We start from the raw sequence: 17,534 nt of genomic DNA, 5'->3' as shown, positions 1-17,534 counted from the left end.
GAGAGGAGAGGAGAGGAGAGGAGAGGAGAGGAGAGGAGAGGAGAGGAGAGGAGAGGAGAGGAGAGGAGAGGAGAGGAGAGGAGAGGAGAGGAGAGGAGAGGAGAGGAGAGGAGAGGAGAGGAGAGGAGAGGAGAGGAGAGGAGAGGAGAGGAGAGGAGAGGAGAGGAGAGGAGAGGAGAGGAGAGGAGAGGAGAGGAGAGGAGAGGAGAGGAGAGGAGAGGAGAGGAGAGGAGAGGAGAGGAGAGGAGAGGAGAGGAGAGGAGAGGAGAGGAGAGGAGAGGAGAGGAGAGGAGAGGAGAGGAGAGGAGAGGAGAGGAGAGGAGAGGAGAGGAGAGGAGAGGAGAGGAGAGGAGAGGAGAGGAGAGGAGAGGAGAGGAGAGGAGAGGAGAGGAGAGGAGAGGAGGCAGGGGCCAGCTCGGGGTCTCCAGATGGAGAGCAGCAGTTTGGTGTGGGATGGATTCCCTGCCCAGTCTCTTGGGATTTCCACCTTGGGAATGGCTGGGAGAGGGCTGTTCTTGGGGCTGACACCAGCTCTACTCCACCTCTCTGCTCTCATGTCCCGAGCCCTACACTTCTTCAAACAACTGACTTCATCTGCAATGCAGATTCACACCCCAAACTTTTGATTTCCTTGCCTTAATTTCCCCGGGGAGATATATTTCGTAGCAGTCCCATGTTTCAGAGTCCTTACACGTTTAATTGACTGAGAAAGGAAGCTAATCCACACGGCCCGTGTAGAGCTTTGTTTCTCAATCACACACACCCAGGAGGCTGCAAAAAGCTTCCTAGAAACCCTCTTGCAAAAAACAATTGTGGAAGTGCGTGCTCAGGGAATTTACAAAACACCCTATTTGCTCAGCTTCTCTTGAGCACTCCCGTGTTTAGCCACCTTCCCATTTAGAGACACAACAACACGATGACAACCCGATAACAACTCTCTGATAAGGTGCTTTATCATCAGGACATAAAACTGTTATGCTGGAAAATACAAATGGGCCCCTCTCCGGTCGGTAACGACGCAAGATATTTCAATGAAGGTGTAAAGCTGCCTTGAAATGCACCGCTGGTAATTGCACAGGGCTGTGGGCACTGGAGACGTTTCTTCCTGCCCACAGCTGGAGGTCAGCACATGCCTGGAGCGAGAGGTTGGATACTCCTTTTATCCCAGTACAGCTGCTGCTGTCCACATCCATCTAAATGTCTAATAAAAAACCCAACAGGTACTGAGCTGTTTGCTTCAATAGCATTCCATGGTATCCATCAGGATGACGGGGCATCACAGACCATTGCACAGACGAAAGGGAAGCACTCGTTGAATAAAATCAGGCTCCCAGAGACTTAAAAACAAAGAGAGGGAGTTTCTGCGGGAGCTGTGTGTCATTAGCTTTGTGCCAAGTAAGAAGAGGCTGTTGGCAAGGAGAAAGGGAAAGGTGACAGCGAACATGGAGGGTGTTATCACACACATAACCCTGTGCACAGCCTGCCTGTGTCCTAAAAAGTGGTCAGGACTTTTGACCTAGGGAGGTGTTGTGGTTTGAAAGCAAAACGAGTGAGAGGCTCCAAGTCAGAGATATAATTTAATAAGAAGAAAGGTAAAAAGGTAAAAATAAAATACAATAAATGCAATAACACAAAGGAGCACTGCCAGAGTCAGAACACACCCTGAGCAGGGTGGGGGGAGCAGTCCAGGTGAGGGGCTCTTCCTGAAGCAGTGATCCCACAGAAAGGTCTGGGAGCTCTGCTCCTCTGGGAATCCAGTGGCTCAGGGCTGCTTGTCCTGTCCCAAATCCCAGATTCTCTCCAGGTGGGAATGCTTGGCTCCTCCCCCTGGGCATTGGGAGCATCTCCCAATGGGATGAGGAGTCGTGCAGTGGCTCCTTGATGGCCCATTAAACAGAGAGAGCTCCTGGAGGGAGTTCCCTGTGAGTCCTGGGCAAGGCATTGATGGGCCATGAGCAGAAGACACCCCAAAGGTCATTAGCAGAAGACACCCTTGGGAAAACACTGCCCCACCTGGTTTCAACAGCTCATGAAGATGGCGATAGAATAAATACTTTGTGTACATCCTACACCACAACCCAGGACAGGAGGGCCATAGAAGAAACAGCAATAATGGTGATGGAAACGCTGTGTGTGGTTTGAGCTGTGCCTGCGAGCAGGAGCCTGTGCCACAGCCTGGTGTCCTCTCTGCCAACCCTGCAGTGTGCCCCAGAGCTTGAGCTACAGAGAGTTGCAACTTGGCAGCTCCTGACAGGCTGCCCCTCTCCAAAACTGAGATATATTTTTAAGAGGCAGTTACATTCTGTGCCCTTCCCCAAGGATGTGTCCACACACCCATTCCCATGACTCTGAGCATCCATTCCCTTGTGGCCTTTAGAGCAAAGTCCCCTTGGACACACCAAACAATCCTCCTCTGCAGATGTCAAACCTTGTGCATCTCAGCCCGACCTCAGGAGCCTCATCTGCCTTCTCACCATCTTCTCTCTTGCCCCCAGGCATGAATGTCCTGGAGAGTTCCCCTTACGAGCCGTTCGTCCGGGGCTTTGACTACGTCCGGCTGGCGTCCATCACTGCAGGTGGGTGTTCCATCACTGCAGGTGGGTGTTCCATCACTGCAGGTGGGTGTGTGGGGCTGCTCTGACACCTCCTGGGGAAATCAAGGGAGGAGGACTTTTATGCTTGGTTAACACACTCTGAGGTTTTTAAAGCAAATTGGAATAGGTTGTGCAGCAAAGCAAACGGGCCCAGAGCAGCAGGGATTCTTCAAAGGATTTGGCATCCACTTAGAGACATTAAATTTCTTAACCTTTTTGTCCTTATTCATGCTAATCAATATTTTCTATAACATAATTTACAACCTGCTGCCCTCTGCCTATCCAGTGTCCAGGGTCATGTGGTCAACACTGCCAAAGGACCCTCTATCAAATCTACCAAAAAGAAATCCCAAAAACTCGTTGAAACATAAGACACCCCTGTGAACCACAGGCCAAGTGAACAACAGGTATATTAAACTGAGTTTTACGTAAACAATATATGGCCACTACTAAAACTGTACAAGTGGGGCCATATTCTTCCACTCTAATTGTAGCAGTGATTTAAAAAGCACATCCGCTGGTGTTGCGTGGGAAGAGGAGAAAATCCAGCATGTTCCCCGAGATTTATTGGCTGAACGGGTAATGAAACCCTTCCAAGTAACTGTTTCCTACACGTTAGCTGGCAGCTCCCCAGCATAAACCCTTGCTCTGACAAAATTCATCTCTGGGCAGTTTTAAAGGTGAGTATTTAGTGATGGGATCACAACAAGCAAAACTTGCGCCCGTCATAAAATAACTGAAGAACTTGGAATTTGACTTCCAGCTCACTGTAAGCAACAGGGGGCAAAAGGAAGGGAAAAATAAACGCTGGGAGAAGGAGCATCTGATAAAGTCAGGGAAATAAAGGAGGGCAGACAGATCTCTAGTGCTCAGGGAGACTGTCAATGTTTTAACACTTGTCAGCAGTGACTGGCTGGTTTTAACTCCCAGTCAAAGATAGGGCTTGACTCTGCATTGGCAATTTACCTTTCTGGGGATCTTTCCTCAGTGGAAAAATCTTTCTCTGCTGGGGAGAAAGTCCTTCTGGTGTGCTGCAAGCCATGATTTTAATTCAGAGAGGTGAAAACCAGCTTCAAAATAATTTTCTCTCTCAAGCTTGAAGGATCCTTGTTTTGTCTGTTCGATGAGGCACAGTTTGATGTTTCCACTGACTCCTGCCCTGGACCCTGTAGCATTTTTCCCCTCTAAAACAGACCCCCATCCACCTTTATAGCAATCCTACAACGAGTATTAGACAAACACCTCTCCCTCTTCCTTTCCCCTGTATTTACAGAGAAGGCTGTTGGCATATAAACTCATGAGGTTCCTACTTTCCCACTGAACACACTGTTTTTCTCATCCATCACTACAGTTTTTGCTTTATTTTCCTGACCTTTCCCCTTGCTGCAGGTTTCCTCCACCTTCCCTGCATCCCACACACACCTCTGCTCTCCCACCCAGGCTGGGACGTTCTCTGTCCCGCTGGAGAGGAGGGTGGACATGCAGAGTGGTTTTGGTGATGTCAGTGAAGGGTGACCCTGAAAGGGTGTGAGGAGAGCCCCACGTGCCCTCACCTGCAGGTCCCAGGGGCTCAGAGCTGGGTGGCACCTCTGACCCCGCCCTGTGAGGGCACTGTCACTGCTTAGACACGGGGACACCGGGTCAGGATGGGGCACACTGTGACCCACACAGGGCTCACTCAGCTGGGCAGATCCTGGGGGGGACACACAGAGCTGCTGCCAAAGCCAGACACGACCCTCCAGAGGCCTAAAGGAACTCCATGTCCAGAGCAGTGAGTTCAGGAATTAGTGCAGACCACCCCTATATCAGAGACTATCACAGACCCAGCTTTGCCCCTGGCTCAGTCTTTGATCTTGAGCAGCTGCAGAAACAAGAAGGTCCAGTAGTGGAGATCCCAACGCTCGAGTGGATCCACTCATGGCCATAAGTAGATGCAGCTCCCAGTGCCTGCTGTCTTCCAGGCCTCAGTGTGGTTAATTTGCATTAGTAAAGTGTTACCAGATGCCCAGATTAAAGCCAAATTCATTTTATCAATTATACGAGCTTGATGAAGTGAGCTCTGGGGCGGGGTGAAGTCTGGTATGTGACCGTGGATGAGTCCAGGAAGGAAGTTTGGTCCCACCAGGACACAAGGAGCAAACCCACACGTCACCCTGGCTGGAGCAGGTGTGCTCTCCCCAAGGTGGGCATGGATGGAGCAGGGTGGGCAGGGAAGGGGGTTTGGTCCCACCAGGACACAGGGAGCAAACACACACTTCACCCTGCTGCTGCCTGGCTGGGGCAGGTATTCTCTCCCCAAGGTGGGCACGGACAGAGCAGGGTGAGTCCGGGAAAGCAATTTGGCCCTACCAGGACACAAGGAGCAAACCCACACGTCACCCTGGCCCACCTCCCCAAGGTGGGCATGGATGGAGCAGGGTGAGTCTGGGAAGGGGATTTGGTCCTGCCAGGACACACGGATGGAGCAGGGTGAGTCTGGGAAGGGGGTTTGGTCCTGCCAGGACACAGGAGCAAACCCACACATCACCCTGGCACTGCCTGGCTGGGGCAGGTGTGCTCTCCCTGGGGTGGGCACAGATGCAGCAGGGTGAGTCCAGGAAGGGGTTTGGTCCTGCCAGGACACACGGATGGAACAGGGTGGGCAGGAGGTCTCCAGGCTGGTGCTGCTGGCAGGGAGGTCAGCTCAGAGCCCCCTCCCCGTGTCCCCGCCACCGCCAGGCTCCGAGAACGAGGTGACGCAGGTGAACCGCTGCCTGGACGCCGCCAAGGCCTGCAACGTGGACGAGATGTGCCAGCGCCTGCGGACCGAGTACGTCTCCTTCTGCATCCGCCGCCTGGCCCGGGCCGACACCTGCAACCGCTCCAAGTGCCACAAGGCCCTGCGCAAGTTCTTCGACCGCGTGCCCCCCGAGTACACCCACGAGCTGCTCTTCTGCCCCTGTGAGGACACGGCCTGTGCCGAGCGCCGCCGCCAGACCATCGTCCCCGCCTGCTCCTATGAGGCCAAGGACAAGCCCAACTGCCTGGCGCCCCTGGACTCCTGCCGGGAGAACTACGTCTGCAGGTAATGTCTGCAGAGAGAGAGAGAGAGAGAGAGAGAGCGAGCGAGAGAGCCCTGCCCGGGCAGGGTCTGGGGACAGCCCAGTGACAGAGCCAGGGCCGTCACCCACCACAGGCTGCTCCAGGGCTGTGCCATCCCATCACATCCCACCACATCCCACCACATCCCGCCACATCCCAACACATCCCACCACATCCCACCACATCCCGCCACATCCCAACACATCCCACCACATCCCGCCACATCCCAACACATCCCGCCACATCCTACCACATCCCGCCACATCCCACCACATCCCGCCACATCCCACCACATCCCGCCACATCCCAACACATCCCGCCACATCCCGCCACATCCCACCACATCCCGCCACATCCTACCACATCCCACCACATCCCACCACATCCCGCCACATCCCACCAAACTGTGCCATCCCGCCACATCCCGCCACATCCCACTACATCCCACCACATCCCGCCACATCCCACCACATCCCACCACACCCCACCACATCCCACTACATCCCACCACATCCCGCCACATCCCACCATATCCCGCGGGGCCCTTCCCAGGAGCCATGGTCTCGTATCCCACAGAACATCTTAACATCTTAAGAAGGAGATGAGAGATGATCGTGCTGAAGTGCTTTAGACATTTTTTTATGGATTTTTTGGTCCAAGAGAAAGGCCTGCTGTGGAAGCAGTTCCAGGAAGGTGCAGGCTCAGCAGGAATAAGGGGAGGGGTCCTTACAGCCACTTTCACCAACCCATCTCCCTCACTGTCCCTCTTCCCCAGCCCAGAGCATCCTCAAGGGGCACCAAAATATCCTGACAGCCACAGGCACTTGTGAAGGCCTTAAAACCATGTTTGTGTGTTTGCTTGTTTAATTAGAAAAATTAATCTGTACATGTAAAAAATGTACCCTTCTGGTGCAAGGCTGAGTGCTGGAGAGACCTTGTAGCACCTTCCAATACCCAAAAGAAGCTTACAAGAGAGCAGGAGAGAGACTTTGGACAAGAGCAAGAAGTGACAGGGCAAGGGGGAATGGCTGGAAACTGCAGGAGGGAAGATTTAGACAGAATCTTGGGCAGGAATTGTTCCCTGTGAGGTGCCAGGCCCTGGCAGAGGGTACCCAGAGCAGCTGTGGCTGCCCCTGGATCCCTGGCAGTGACCAAGTTGGACACTGGGGTTTGGGACACCCTGGGACAGTGGGAGGTGTCCCTGCCCATGGCAGGGGGTGGAACGAGATGATTTTTAGGTCTCTTCCAACCCAAACCATTCTGTGACTCTGTGATTCAGAGATTCTGTGTTTTGGTGATTGCACCAGGAGTCTCAGTGTCATTCCAGATCCACCGCACAGTCTGTGCCCACCCTGGTTTGCTCCTCTGGTCCCCTGCAGTCCCAGTCACACACACACAGACGTGTCCCATGTGCACACTGACAGCAGAACCCCTTCAGTGCTATTCCTTCACTGTTTTCACCTCCCTGTTCCTCAAAAAGTGTTTGATATTCCAGAAGGTCAATCCACAGAGAGCTCTCAGAGCGGGCCCCACCCGGCAGTGGGAGATGTCAGACAATACCAGCACCATGGGGGCCCAGCCCAGTGCCCTGCCTGCAGCTGGGCCACGAGCAACACCTGGGGAAGAGCACAAGAACAAGTGCAGGACACACCTCCCTGATTGTCCCAGTCTCTAATTGCTGTGGGGTTTGGGACCTCTGAGCTGAACCTCCAGCAGCCATCCCCTACCAGCACATCATCTTTTAATTGCAATTAAAATATCATGTATTTCCACAAAGGAAGGTGAGAGCAGCAGCATCCTCTTGGAAGCACAGCAGTACAAACCCCCTCAGCAGTCTGCACCCCAGAAACACGGAGACAGGAGAATGACTGAACTGTGCAGAAGTAGATCCTGAAAGATGCAAAGCCCCTGGGCTGACCAGGCCCTGCTCAGAAGTTGTCCCCTGGCTACCCAGGGAATGTGAAAGGGACGGGTACTGCCCTCTCCCTAACAGGACAAGAGGGCCCAGTGGGGAGGAAGAGGTTCAGAGGGGAGGGTGTTACTCCCCAGGAGACGGGAAACTATTTCCTGCAATCAGCACAGCTGTTAATTATCTGGTCCCTTGGCTCTGAATATATAATATAAAACATCCTCTGGGACACAGAGGGAGCAAGAGGTTGACGTGTGACCTGGTCAAAGCCAGCGGTGCAGAAGGCACGAGGAGAGCCAGAAATAAATCATAAAGAAATGGAGTGAAACACTCCCAGTCTCTCCCTGTCTGCACTGCAGCTCCTGCACAGCTCCTGCCCTTTGAACTTCCCAGCTCGGAGGGGTGGGTTCTGCGATATGGATTATATAAAACCTGCAGTCACTGTCTCCCTTCTCTAAATCTCCAAACAAAGTTTTGGGAAAGATTTTGCCTGTCCATGTTACAGGAGAAAAGGGTTGGTATGGGGCAAATACGGGAACAAAGATGAGAAAAAAAAAAGAAGACTGGAGTGCAGGGGAGAAGTGGGCTGGAAAATGCAAATTGGAATGTTGACACTGATCAGGAGCAAGAGCAACGTGTCTGGAAGAGAAAGGATGAGGAGAAGGAGCAGCATGCTCAGTTTTTCTGAGACTGCCCAGGCAGGGCAAACATTTGAGGTTCTCAGTTCCCAGCTCAGACAGGGCAGGTTGTCACAGAAAGAACCCTCCCTCCAAGTGTTGCCAGAGCTGGTGCTTGAGTTTCCAAAGCAGCTCAAATCCACGTGAAATCCCTTCCTGCCTGGCCACGGAGGGAATGTTGAGATGGATCTGGACCTCCAGCTGTTGCCATGCCCTGCCTGAAAGCCCTGTGATATCCTGGTTGATGCCTCAGATAGCCCATGATCTCCAAACACCACCATGTTGGAGCCAAAGCTGACTGATGCCTAAGGAATTACGTGGCAGAAAACTGGCTGGTGGAATGATTTGCCTGCTCCAGGCTCCAGAGAGTTCTCCTGAGAGTGGGCTCCTGCAGCAGAGGGTGGGGCACAGCCCTGGTGATGGGTAGGGCATTCCATATCTGAACCTATGGACATTTCCCTTGATCTGAGATGACCTCAGCTGTATTTAGAGTCTTTAGAGACAGAAACTGGGCCAGAGCAATTCTCTGTTTCATCAAATCAGACTAAAAATGAGGGCTGGGGTCTTTAGGCAAAGTTATTACCCAAAATATAGAAAATGGCAACACAGACTGATTTCCTTCCTGGCCACAGCTCTTCCCTCATAAACCAACCTCACACAACAGAAAACAAACATTTCTTCCAAGACTGGACTTTCCTTGCAGTCCTGGAGGAGGCCTGTAAAACATCAACTGCAGAACCTGTTCAGAACCTCCTCCTGGGTTTGTTGGGCTGGGCAGGAGATTGTGAAAGGACGTCTGTTCAGAGTGTTTGGAGAACAGCACTCTGTAAACACCACGAGGGTGCTGTCACAGCCCCTTTTGCCCCCGTTGCCTGTGTTAATTGAGTGCTGTGTCCAGTTTGGGATGGACATTGTGTGCTGTGTCCAGCTCTGGCCCCTCAGTTTGGGAAGGACGTTGAGACTCTTGAACGTGTCCAGAGGAGGCAACAAAGCTGGTGAAGGGATTGGAAAACAAGCCAGATGAAGAACGACTGAGAGAGCTTGGGTTGTTTATCCTGGAGAAAAGGAGACTCAGAGGTGACCCCATCACTCTATAACTCCCTGAAGGGGGCTGTGCTCAGCTGGGGTTGGTCTCTTTCTCCAGGCAGCACTGACAGAACCAGAGGACAGTCTTAAGCTTCGTCAGGGGAAATATAGGTTGGATATCAGGAAGAAGTTTTTCATGGAAAGAGTGATTAAACACTGGAATAGTCTGCCCGGGGAGGTGGTGGAGTCACCATCCCTGGATGTGTTTAAAAGGAAACTGGATGTGGCACTCGATGCCATGATCCAGTTGAGGTGTCAGGGCTGGGTTGGACTCGATGATCTTGAAGGTCTCTTCCAACCTGCACATTCTGGGATTCTGTGATTCTGTAATAACGTTTTGTGCTCTGGCTCCACCAGGTCTCGCTACGCAGAGTTCCAGTTCAACTGCCAGCCCTCGGCGCAGGCGGCCAGCGGGTGCCGCAGGGACAGCTACGCCGCCTGCCTGCTGGCCTACACCGGCATCATCGGTGAGGGCTGCGGTCCTGGGGCTGCCAGCCTGGGGAACGGGCCCTGGGGGGATGTCACCTCTGTCCTGGGGGAATGTGCCTTCTGTCCTGGAGGGAAATGTCCCCTCTGCCCCTGGGGGAAATGTCCCCTCTGCCCTGGGGGAAAACGTCACCTCTGCCCTGGGGGAAAACGTCACCTCTGCCCTGGGGGGAATGTGCCCTCTGCCCTGGGGGGAATGTGCCCTCTGTCCTGGGTGGGAAATGTCCCCTCTGCCCTGGGGGAAATGTCCCCCCTGCCCTGGCTGTGAGGACAGTGAGGTGGAGAGCTGAGCTCCCAGGGACATCACAGAGTCATGGACTGGTTTAGGTTGGAAGGGACGTGTAAAGCCCATCTCATTCCAACCCTCTGCCACAGGCAGGGACACCTGTCACCAGACCAGGCTGCTCCAGGCACATCCAGCCTGGTGCTGGTCTTTCCCCTTCAGTGACATGACTCAGCTGTGGGTGTGGGGGAACTTGGCTGCAGTGGAGGGAGAAAAACCATGGGCTACTGAAAGAGCTGAGCTTCTCTCTCTGGTGGAAATAGATGGGTTGTCCCAGGGTGTCTGCTCTGCCAGGGATTCCCTGATGCCACCACCAGTGATGCCACTGGCAATCACCATGCACTGCCATTTTTCTGACTTCAAAGGGTGTCAGATTGGGGTTTCAGATGCTGCAGAGCCCAGCTGGCAGCCGTTGGCACAGGCACAGACAAGACTCCTAAGAGAAGTGCCAGTGGCTTTTGGACGAGGTCTGTCCTGATGGATGAGACAGACTGACATTTCTGGGCCAACCTTTCATTCTGTTTTAATCCTTCGTTCTGGAGATTGAGATTGGCTCTTCCAATGACAGCATGAAAACCTTTATACACATTCACATAACGTTTTTGAATGCTCAGCCTGTAGAATAAAAGGCTTCCAGAAGACCTTAGAGCCCATTCCAGGGCCTGAAGTGGCTCCAAGAGAGTTGGAGAGGGACTTTGGACAAGAGCAAGAAGTGACAGGACAAGGGGGAATGGCTTCCCACTGCCAGAGGGCAGGGTTGGATGGGGTCTTGGGCAGGAATTCCTGGCTGGGAGGTGCCAGGCCCTGGCACAGGGTGCCCAGAGCAGCTGTGGCTGCCCCTGGATCCCTGGCAGTGCCCAAGGCCAGGCTGGACACTGGGGTTGGAGCACCTGGGACAGTGGGAGTGTCCCTGGGACAGTGGGAGTGACCCTGCCATGGCAGGGGTGGCACTGGACAGGCTTTAAAGCCCCTTCCAACCCAAACCTTTCCATTATTCTCTGAATGTTTTTAGGGAACCTGAATTCCCAGAAACTGCCCCTTCCTTGGACTGGTAGCACTTTTTAATTGGCTGAAGGCTTTGGTGGTGGTGGTGTGACCAAAGGGGCTGTGACTGCTCCTCCTCTCTTCCCTGGGAGCAAACCTGGCCCATGACACGAGCACGGGAGGGCTCGTGCTGCTGTCCTTGGGGGGGCCTGGCTGGGGCAGAGTAGCCGAGGAGAACAGCACAAGGGGATGTCCCTGACCCTTCCCCAGGGGTGTCCTTGACCCTTCCCCAGGGATGTCCCTGACCCTTCCCGAGTGTCAGGGTCTGCAAACATCTGTGGGGAACCTGATGGTTCATTTTAGGGATCTCAGAGTGCAAAAGACACAACAGGGGACAACTCAGTTTACTTAAAAAATGCACCTTTATTTAGTGCCAACAAATGTGATAGTGGGGAGAGAAAATAGAGAATAGTGAGAAAGAGAGAGAAAGAGGGGAAGGGGATTACAGCTACCAACATGGAGGGACGAGTCCTCGAGGCCTGGAGATGCCCATGGATGGGATCTTCTCCAGTGGGGGGATCACACAAGTGAGCGGGGTCTGCAGAGGTTTTATAGTTAGTTAAGGTGGGGACCAAAGTGAGGGGACAGAGCCAAAGGGACCAAAGTGAGGGGACAGAGCCAAAGGGAACCACCTGTGTTGAGGTTGGTGCTCAGGAACAAGCTCCAAACCCCACCTCTGGTACGGACAGACCAGTTTGGACAGGCAGCCTCGGCTCAGTCCACGGTGACCAGTCCCATTGTTCCTGCACTCCGTTCTCATGGAGATCCACACCAGTCCTCTGAGACTTGACAAACGTCCCACCTCAGCCAGGCCAGGGGCTCCCTGCAGAGTTTGGGGTCCCGGTCCCCAACCATTGGAGACAGTTGTGAGGCAAATCACATCCCTGGGCAGACTCTGACACCGAGGGATGTCCCTGACCCCCCCCCGAGGGGTGTCCCCGACCCTTCCCAAGGGTGTCCCTGACCCTTCCCGGGGCATGTCCCTGACCCTCCCGAGGTTCCCGGCTGTGGTGACACCTGTCCGTCGGTCCCGGCAGGCAGCCCCATCACCCCCAACTACATCGACAACTCCACGTCCAGCATCGCTCCCTGGTGCACCTGTAACGCCAGCGGGAACCGGCAGGAGGAGTGTGAGAGTTTCCTGCACCTCTTCACCAACAACGTCTGTCTCCGTGAGTGTCACTGGGGGCCCGTCCGGGATGGGGACACGCCACGGGCCTCCTGCTCCCTGTGTCACCAACAGAGAGCTCTGCAGAGCCTCAGGCATCCGTCTGGGTGGTGCAGAGAAAGAGGCTGGGAAAGGGATGGTTCCCCCTGCCCTGACAACCCTTTTCTCCATCTTTCCCACACCAAGAAAACGCCATCCAGGCGTTTGGCAACGGGACTCACCTGAACACGGCCGTGGCGCCATCCATCCCCCCCACCACACAGATGTACAAGCAGGAGCCAAACGCCAACAGAGCCGTGGCCACCCTCAGAGAGAACAGCTTGGAGCACCTCCAGCCCACCAAGGTAGGAGAGGCCAGGCTGGCCCGGAGAGATGATCCCTTCCCTTCCCTTCCCTTCCCTTCCCTTCCCTTCCCTTCCCTTCCCTTCCCTTCCCTTCCCTTCCCTTCCCTTCCCTTCCCTTCCCTTCCCTTCCCTTCCCTTCCCTTCCCTTCCCTTCCCTTCCCTTCCCTTCCCTTCCCTTCCCTTCCCTTCCCTTCCCTTCCCTTCCCTTCCCTTCCCTTCCCTTCCCTTCCCTTCCCTTCCCTTCCCTTCCCTTCCCTTCCCTTCCCTTCTGGGAAATCCATGGAGTTTTCAGCCAGGACCACTGGCCTGGCTCCTCACCATCCTTCAGAGCATCAGTTCAGCTTCAGACAAGCTTTTCAACTTCCCAGGACAAAAGTTTCTCCCTTGTTAGATGAGGATTCCAGAGGTCGTAATGCAGAGGTATAACTAAGGTTTGCTGAGCATTGGAGAATTTGAAAGGAAAGGTTCTGTTCATCAGCAAATTATTGCTATCAAAATAATATTAAATTGAAATTATTTTAAAACAAATAACACGTTCATTTAGTGATGATGTCTGTGATAGGCATTAAATATTTTATTTTTAAATAAAACAAAATGACCTTGGCTTGCCACACCAGAGTAATTTTCAGATTCAATTATTTTACTATTGAATAATTAACAGTGACCCTGATTTGCTGAACGTTCAGGTTACAGAAGCTGTCAGCTTTAACTAGACTCCAAGGATTGAGCGTGGGCTTTGCGCTGGGCTGACTGATACCTTCCAAATGTGGGTTATTTCAAGGCTTATCACTGTTTCTTGGCTGGGAAAACACCCGACTCACCTCTCTCCACCCCGTTTTCACAGAGCAGCGGGTTGGGAGGTGGAAAAGTGTCCTCAGGTTCCCTCCCTGCTGTGCAGGGCACTGGTGGCACTGCTGCAGAGCCCAGGGACACCCTCACTGGGCCATGGGCTTGGCATCAACAGATCTGGAGAATCCCCCTCAAGCTGCTGCTCCCCAGACCTCAGAGAAATCCCAGGAGGGGCCTCAGGTCCAGATCCAGCCCTGAGAGCTTCACCCTGGAAGGGATGGGGGAGCTGTGACCTGTCTGTGGCCAGCACAGTGTTCCCAACAACAGGTGGGAAGCTGGAAAAGGTAGCTGCAGTAAAGGATGGCCCTGGCACGTCCCCAACCTCCTGTGGCAGCAGCACATCCCTGTGCTGAGGTGTGAGCCCTGCTGGAGCCTCATCCCTGCTGCCACTGCAAAGAAACCAGAGATTTGGGTCTGGGATTCAAATCCAGGTCCCAGCCAATGTTTAATGAGGTTGGCACCTCGGGAGTGAGGGGGAAAGCTGGTGAATTGTCTCCCAGCACCTTGGAGGTACATTCCACACCCACCTTTAGGTCACCAGGTCAGGCCACTGGCCAGCAGTGGCTCCATAGGACACTGTTGTGGTTTGAAAGCAAAACGAGTGAGAGTCTCCGAGTCAGAAATACAATTTAATAAGAAGAAAGGTGAAAAGGTAAAAATAAAATAAAATCAATGCAATAACACAAAGGAGCACTGCCAGAGTCAGAACACACCCTGAGCAGGGTGGGGGGAGCAGTCCAGGTGAGGGGCTCTTCCTGAAGCAGTGATCCCACAGAAAGGTCTGGGAGCTCTGCTCCTCTGGGAATCCAGTGGCTCAGGGCTGCTTGTCCTGTCCCAAATCCCAGATTCTCTCCAGGTGGGAATGCTTGGCTCCTCCCCCTGGGCATTGGGAGCATCTCCCAATGGGATGAGGAGTCGTGCAGTGGCTCCTTGATGGCCCATTAAACAGAGAGAGCTCCTGGAGGGAGTTCCCTGTGAGTCCTGGGCAAGGCATTGATGGGCCATGAGCAGAAGAGCCCAAAGGAGGGGCCTGGGAAAACACTGCCCCACCTGGTTCCAACAGCTCATGGGGATGGGGATGGGATAAACACTGTGTGCACATCCTACACCACAACCCGGGACAGATACACAGATGGCCACTGACCTCACACACACCTCCAGCCCGTGTCCAAACGTTGGTGTGCCCACCAGTGACTCTGCTGTGACACACCTTCACCAGCATCCCCTGAAGAGCTGTGCTGAGCTCCAGGCCAGAGTCTGGGGGCTGGAATCAGCCCTGGCCCCTCTGCACATGCACACACCTGGGGCTGCACAGCCCGAGCCCCAAATCTCTGAGGCACCAAGGAAGGGACACCAGTCTGGTTAGAGAGATGGAGCCCCTCTCCTGTGAGGGAAAATAAAGAGGAAAATTTGAGGTTTTTCAGCCCGGAGAAGCTTCAGGGTGACCTAATTGTGGCTTTCCAGTGCCTGGAGGGGCTCCAAGAGAGCTGGAGAGGGACTTTGGACAAGGGTCTGGAACGACAGGACATTCAGGGCAATGGGGAATGGCTTCCCACTGCCAGAGGGCAGGGTTGGATGGGACACTGGGAAGGAATTCTTGGCTCTGAGGGTGGGGAGGTGCTGGCACTGGCTGCCCTGGGAAGCTGTTCCAGGCCAGGTTGGACGGGGCTTGGGGCAAGCTGAGATAGTGGAGAGGGTTGAAATTGGATGGTGTTTGTGGTGTCTTCCAGCCCAACCCCTTCCATGATCCCATGATCAGCCACAGCCCTCACCCCACGCTGTCTCCTTTCCCTTGCAGGGCTCTGGAGAGGAGAGGCTCCTGCGTGGCTCCACCCGTTTGTCCTCAGGCACCTCCAGCCCTGCAGCCCCTTCCTGCTGGGGCCTTCCCCCTCTGCTCCAGCTGTGGCTGCTGCTCCCTCCTGCCCTGCTGAGCCTCCCCGTGATGTGAGGCAGGGCTGGCACACTCCGGGCAGAGACTCGATTTGTGTTGGTTTCTTTACTGAACAACCAGAGCAGTGACTTTGTCAGGAGAGCAGGGAGAAGGGAGGGGATGGGAAGGCAAGGTGAGTGTTCGGGCATCCCTTCCTCCTCCTCCTCATCTCTCTGCCAGTTTATTTGATTTTATATGATCAGCGTTGTTGACAACCAGCTCATTTTGGTCCTGGCCACCTTTCCACACCACAGCCTGGTTGTTGTTTCTCCAGCTCTCCATGGACAGGGCTGGAGCCATGGACAATCCCCTTGGAAAAGAAGGAGGACAGAGTTGATCCAAGAAATGAGATCTGCAATGGAAATGCTTTTTCCTGCCCCAGCCAAGAGGGGAAAGAATTTTGGTGGACGGACAAATGGGTGACCTGTCAGGAGGTTTCCTGAAGCCCACAGTGAGGGGCTCTTGACGTGTCAATGTGGAATCCAGACTGTCCCCAGGGTGGACAATGCACCTGGTTCCTTCAGGCTGGAGAAAGCAAGAGACTGGTGAGAAGGTGGTTGGTTCACTGGAAAGGAACATGAAACAGCTCTGGGGAGGACCAAGTCACCACACTCTGAACTGCTGGCAGGGATTTTCCACCCTCTCAAACCCATGGCCAGAGTGCAACCAGCATCCGCGTCCCAACTGTCACCTCCCCTCGGGCCCTCCTCCTTGGGGAACCTGTGTCCTGCACCGACGGTTTTCAGGAAGAAACTTGTGTGTTGCATCTTGTTTACAACTGAATTTTTTGTGTCCCACCCCAAACATCTCTATCCACTGCTCCTGTACAGTGTTTGGGGCATTTTCTGTCACATCCAAACAACCAGAGGCCGATATTGTCCCACTCCAGGCTGCCCTGTGTCAGCCCACGGGCAGGATTTGATGTGACCCAACATATCCCACTCTGACGTGCTCCCTGTCCATCCACTGCTCTCGTGGGCACAGGGTCTCCAGCCAAGGGATTTCATTAGTTTTCCTGAGGAGAGAGAGGATAGGAGAGGTTTGCTAAATACCACCCTGAAGACAGAAATACCCAGCCAAGAAAGGCCAAGTCATTAATTATATCACGGGTAGGGACTGGATTGCTGCAGTTTCCCCTCCTTGAAGAGCAGGCAGAGGACACCACCTGTGTCCAGGTGAGCAGGGGAAGGGCTTTGCCTCTTGCCAGGTCCTGCTTTTTCAGTGAAGATGTCATTCAAGCAAAGGCTGCTGCAGTGACCCTTTTGCTGAGCGTCAGGCAGAGCCCAGGGGAGGAAAGTGAGGATGAATGTCCCCCACATGTCCTGGGGCACAGGGACACAGGTGTGTGACCTCGGACTACCTGAGCATCCCAAGGTCTTTCCTGGAGGAGGTGACCTGAGCAGTCCCAGTGCCCTCCTGGGGGGCTGAACCCCTTTACTGCGTTAATCCAGGAAAGGAGATGGTTGGGGAGAGTGAGAAGGTTCCCAGGATAAATCTTACCCAGGCTGAGTGTTATGGGAGGAAGAGCAACAGCCCCAGAATCCCCTGAGCGTGTTTAGGCCTGGCCTTTGCAGCAGTCCATTTGTTCCTTGGTTTGTGCTCCTCCAATAAATATCATTAATCCCTTGACATTTGAAAAGCATGGAAAGGCTTAGGAAGCATCTGACACAGGAAAGTCCATTGCTTTTAATTCCCATTTCCTGCAAAACCTCTCCGATTGTTTATTGCTTCAGATTTTCTGAGAAACTGCAGCAACTTCCTTGGCTTTAGTTCCAGCAAGGAACCACTCTGGTTTTCAGATGAACACTGTGGATGTGTCTGACATGAGCAGAAATCCTCCTGCTGGCCCTGTCCCCGGTGCTGCTCCCGGGGCTCCTCAGGGCTGGAGCACCTGGTTTTCCCAGGCCGAGGTTGTGCAGAGGAACTCGCCAAGTTCCACGGCTGGTGGTGAGTCACACCCTGAGCTGAGAGCTCTGTGTGAGCACTCCATGGCCAAGGAGCTCACTCTGATCAGGAAAGCAGATGTCGTGGTTTGAAAGAAAAACGAGTGAGAGGCTCCAAGTCAGAGATACAATTTAATAAG

The 17,534-nt window shown here is 53.8% G+C and overlaps 1 protein-coding gene across 2 annotated transcripts in view; it reads left to right on the top strand.

Annotated features, from left to right (window-relative positions):
• Positions 1 to 16,674, top strand: part of LOC310909164 (GDNF family receptor alpha-4) — a 91,693-nt gene extending 75,019 nt beyond the window's left edge. For both annotated transcript variants that reach the window (XM_083860727.1, XM_083860726.1), the window contains exons 3-8: positions 2,496 to 2,576; positions 5,313 to 5,658; positions 9,705 to 9,814; positions 12,198 to 12,332; positions 12,515 to 12,672; positions 15,320 to 16,674. In XM_083860727.1, the coding sequence (XP_083716853.1) occupies positions 2,496 to 2,576; positions 5,313 to 5,658; positions 9,705 to 9,814; positions 12,198 to 12,332; positions 12,515 to 12,672; positions 15,320 to 15,469 (980 nt within the window). In that variant the 3' untranslated portion in view covers positions 15,470 to 16,674. The remainder of the gene's footprint in view (positions 1 to 2,495; positions 2,577 to 5,312; positions 5,659 to 9,704; positions 9,815 to 12,197; positions 12,333 to 12,514; positions 12,673 to 15,319) is intronic.
• Positions 16,675 to 17,534: the final 860 nt, after the last annotated feature.

This window comes from Zosterops lateralis, assembly GCF_965231275.1.
Source record: "Zosterops lateralis genome assembly, chromosome: 5".
NCBI lineage: Eukaryota > Metazoa > Chordata > Aves > Passeriformes > Zosteropidae > Zosterops > Zosterops lateralis.
Note: the sequence above shows the minus strand (reverse complement) of the source record. Positions and strands in the feature narration are given on the sequence as shown.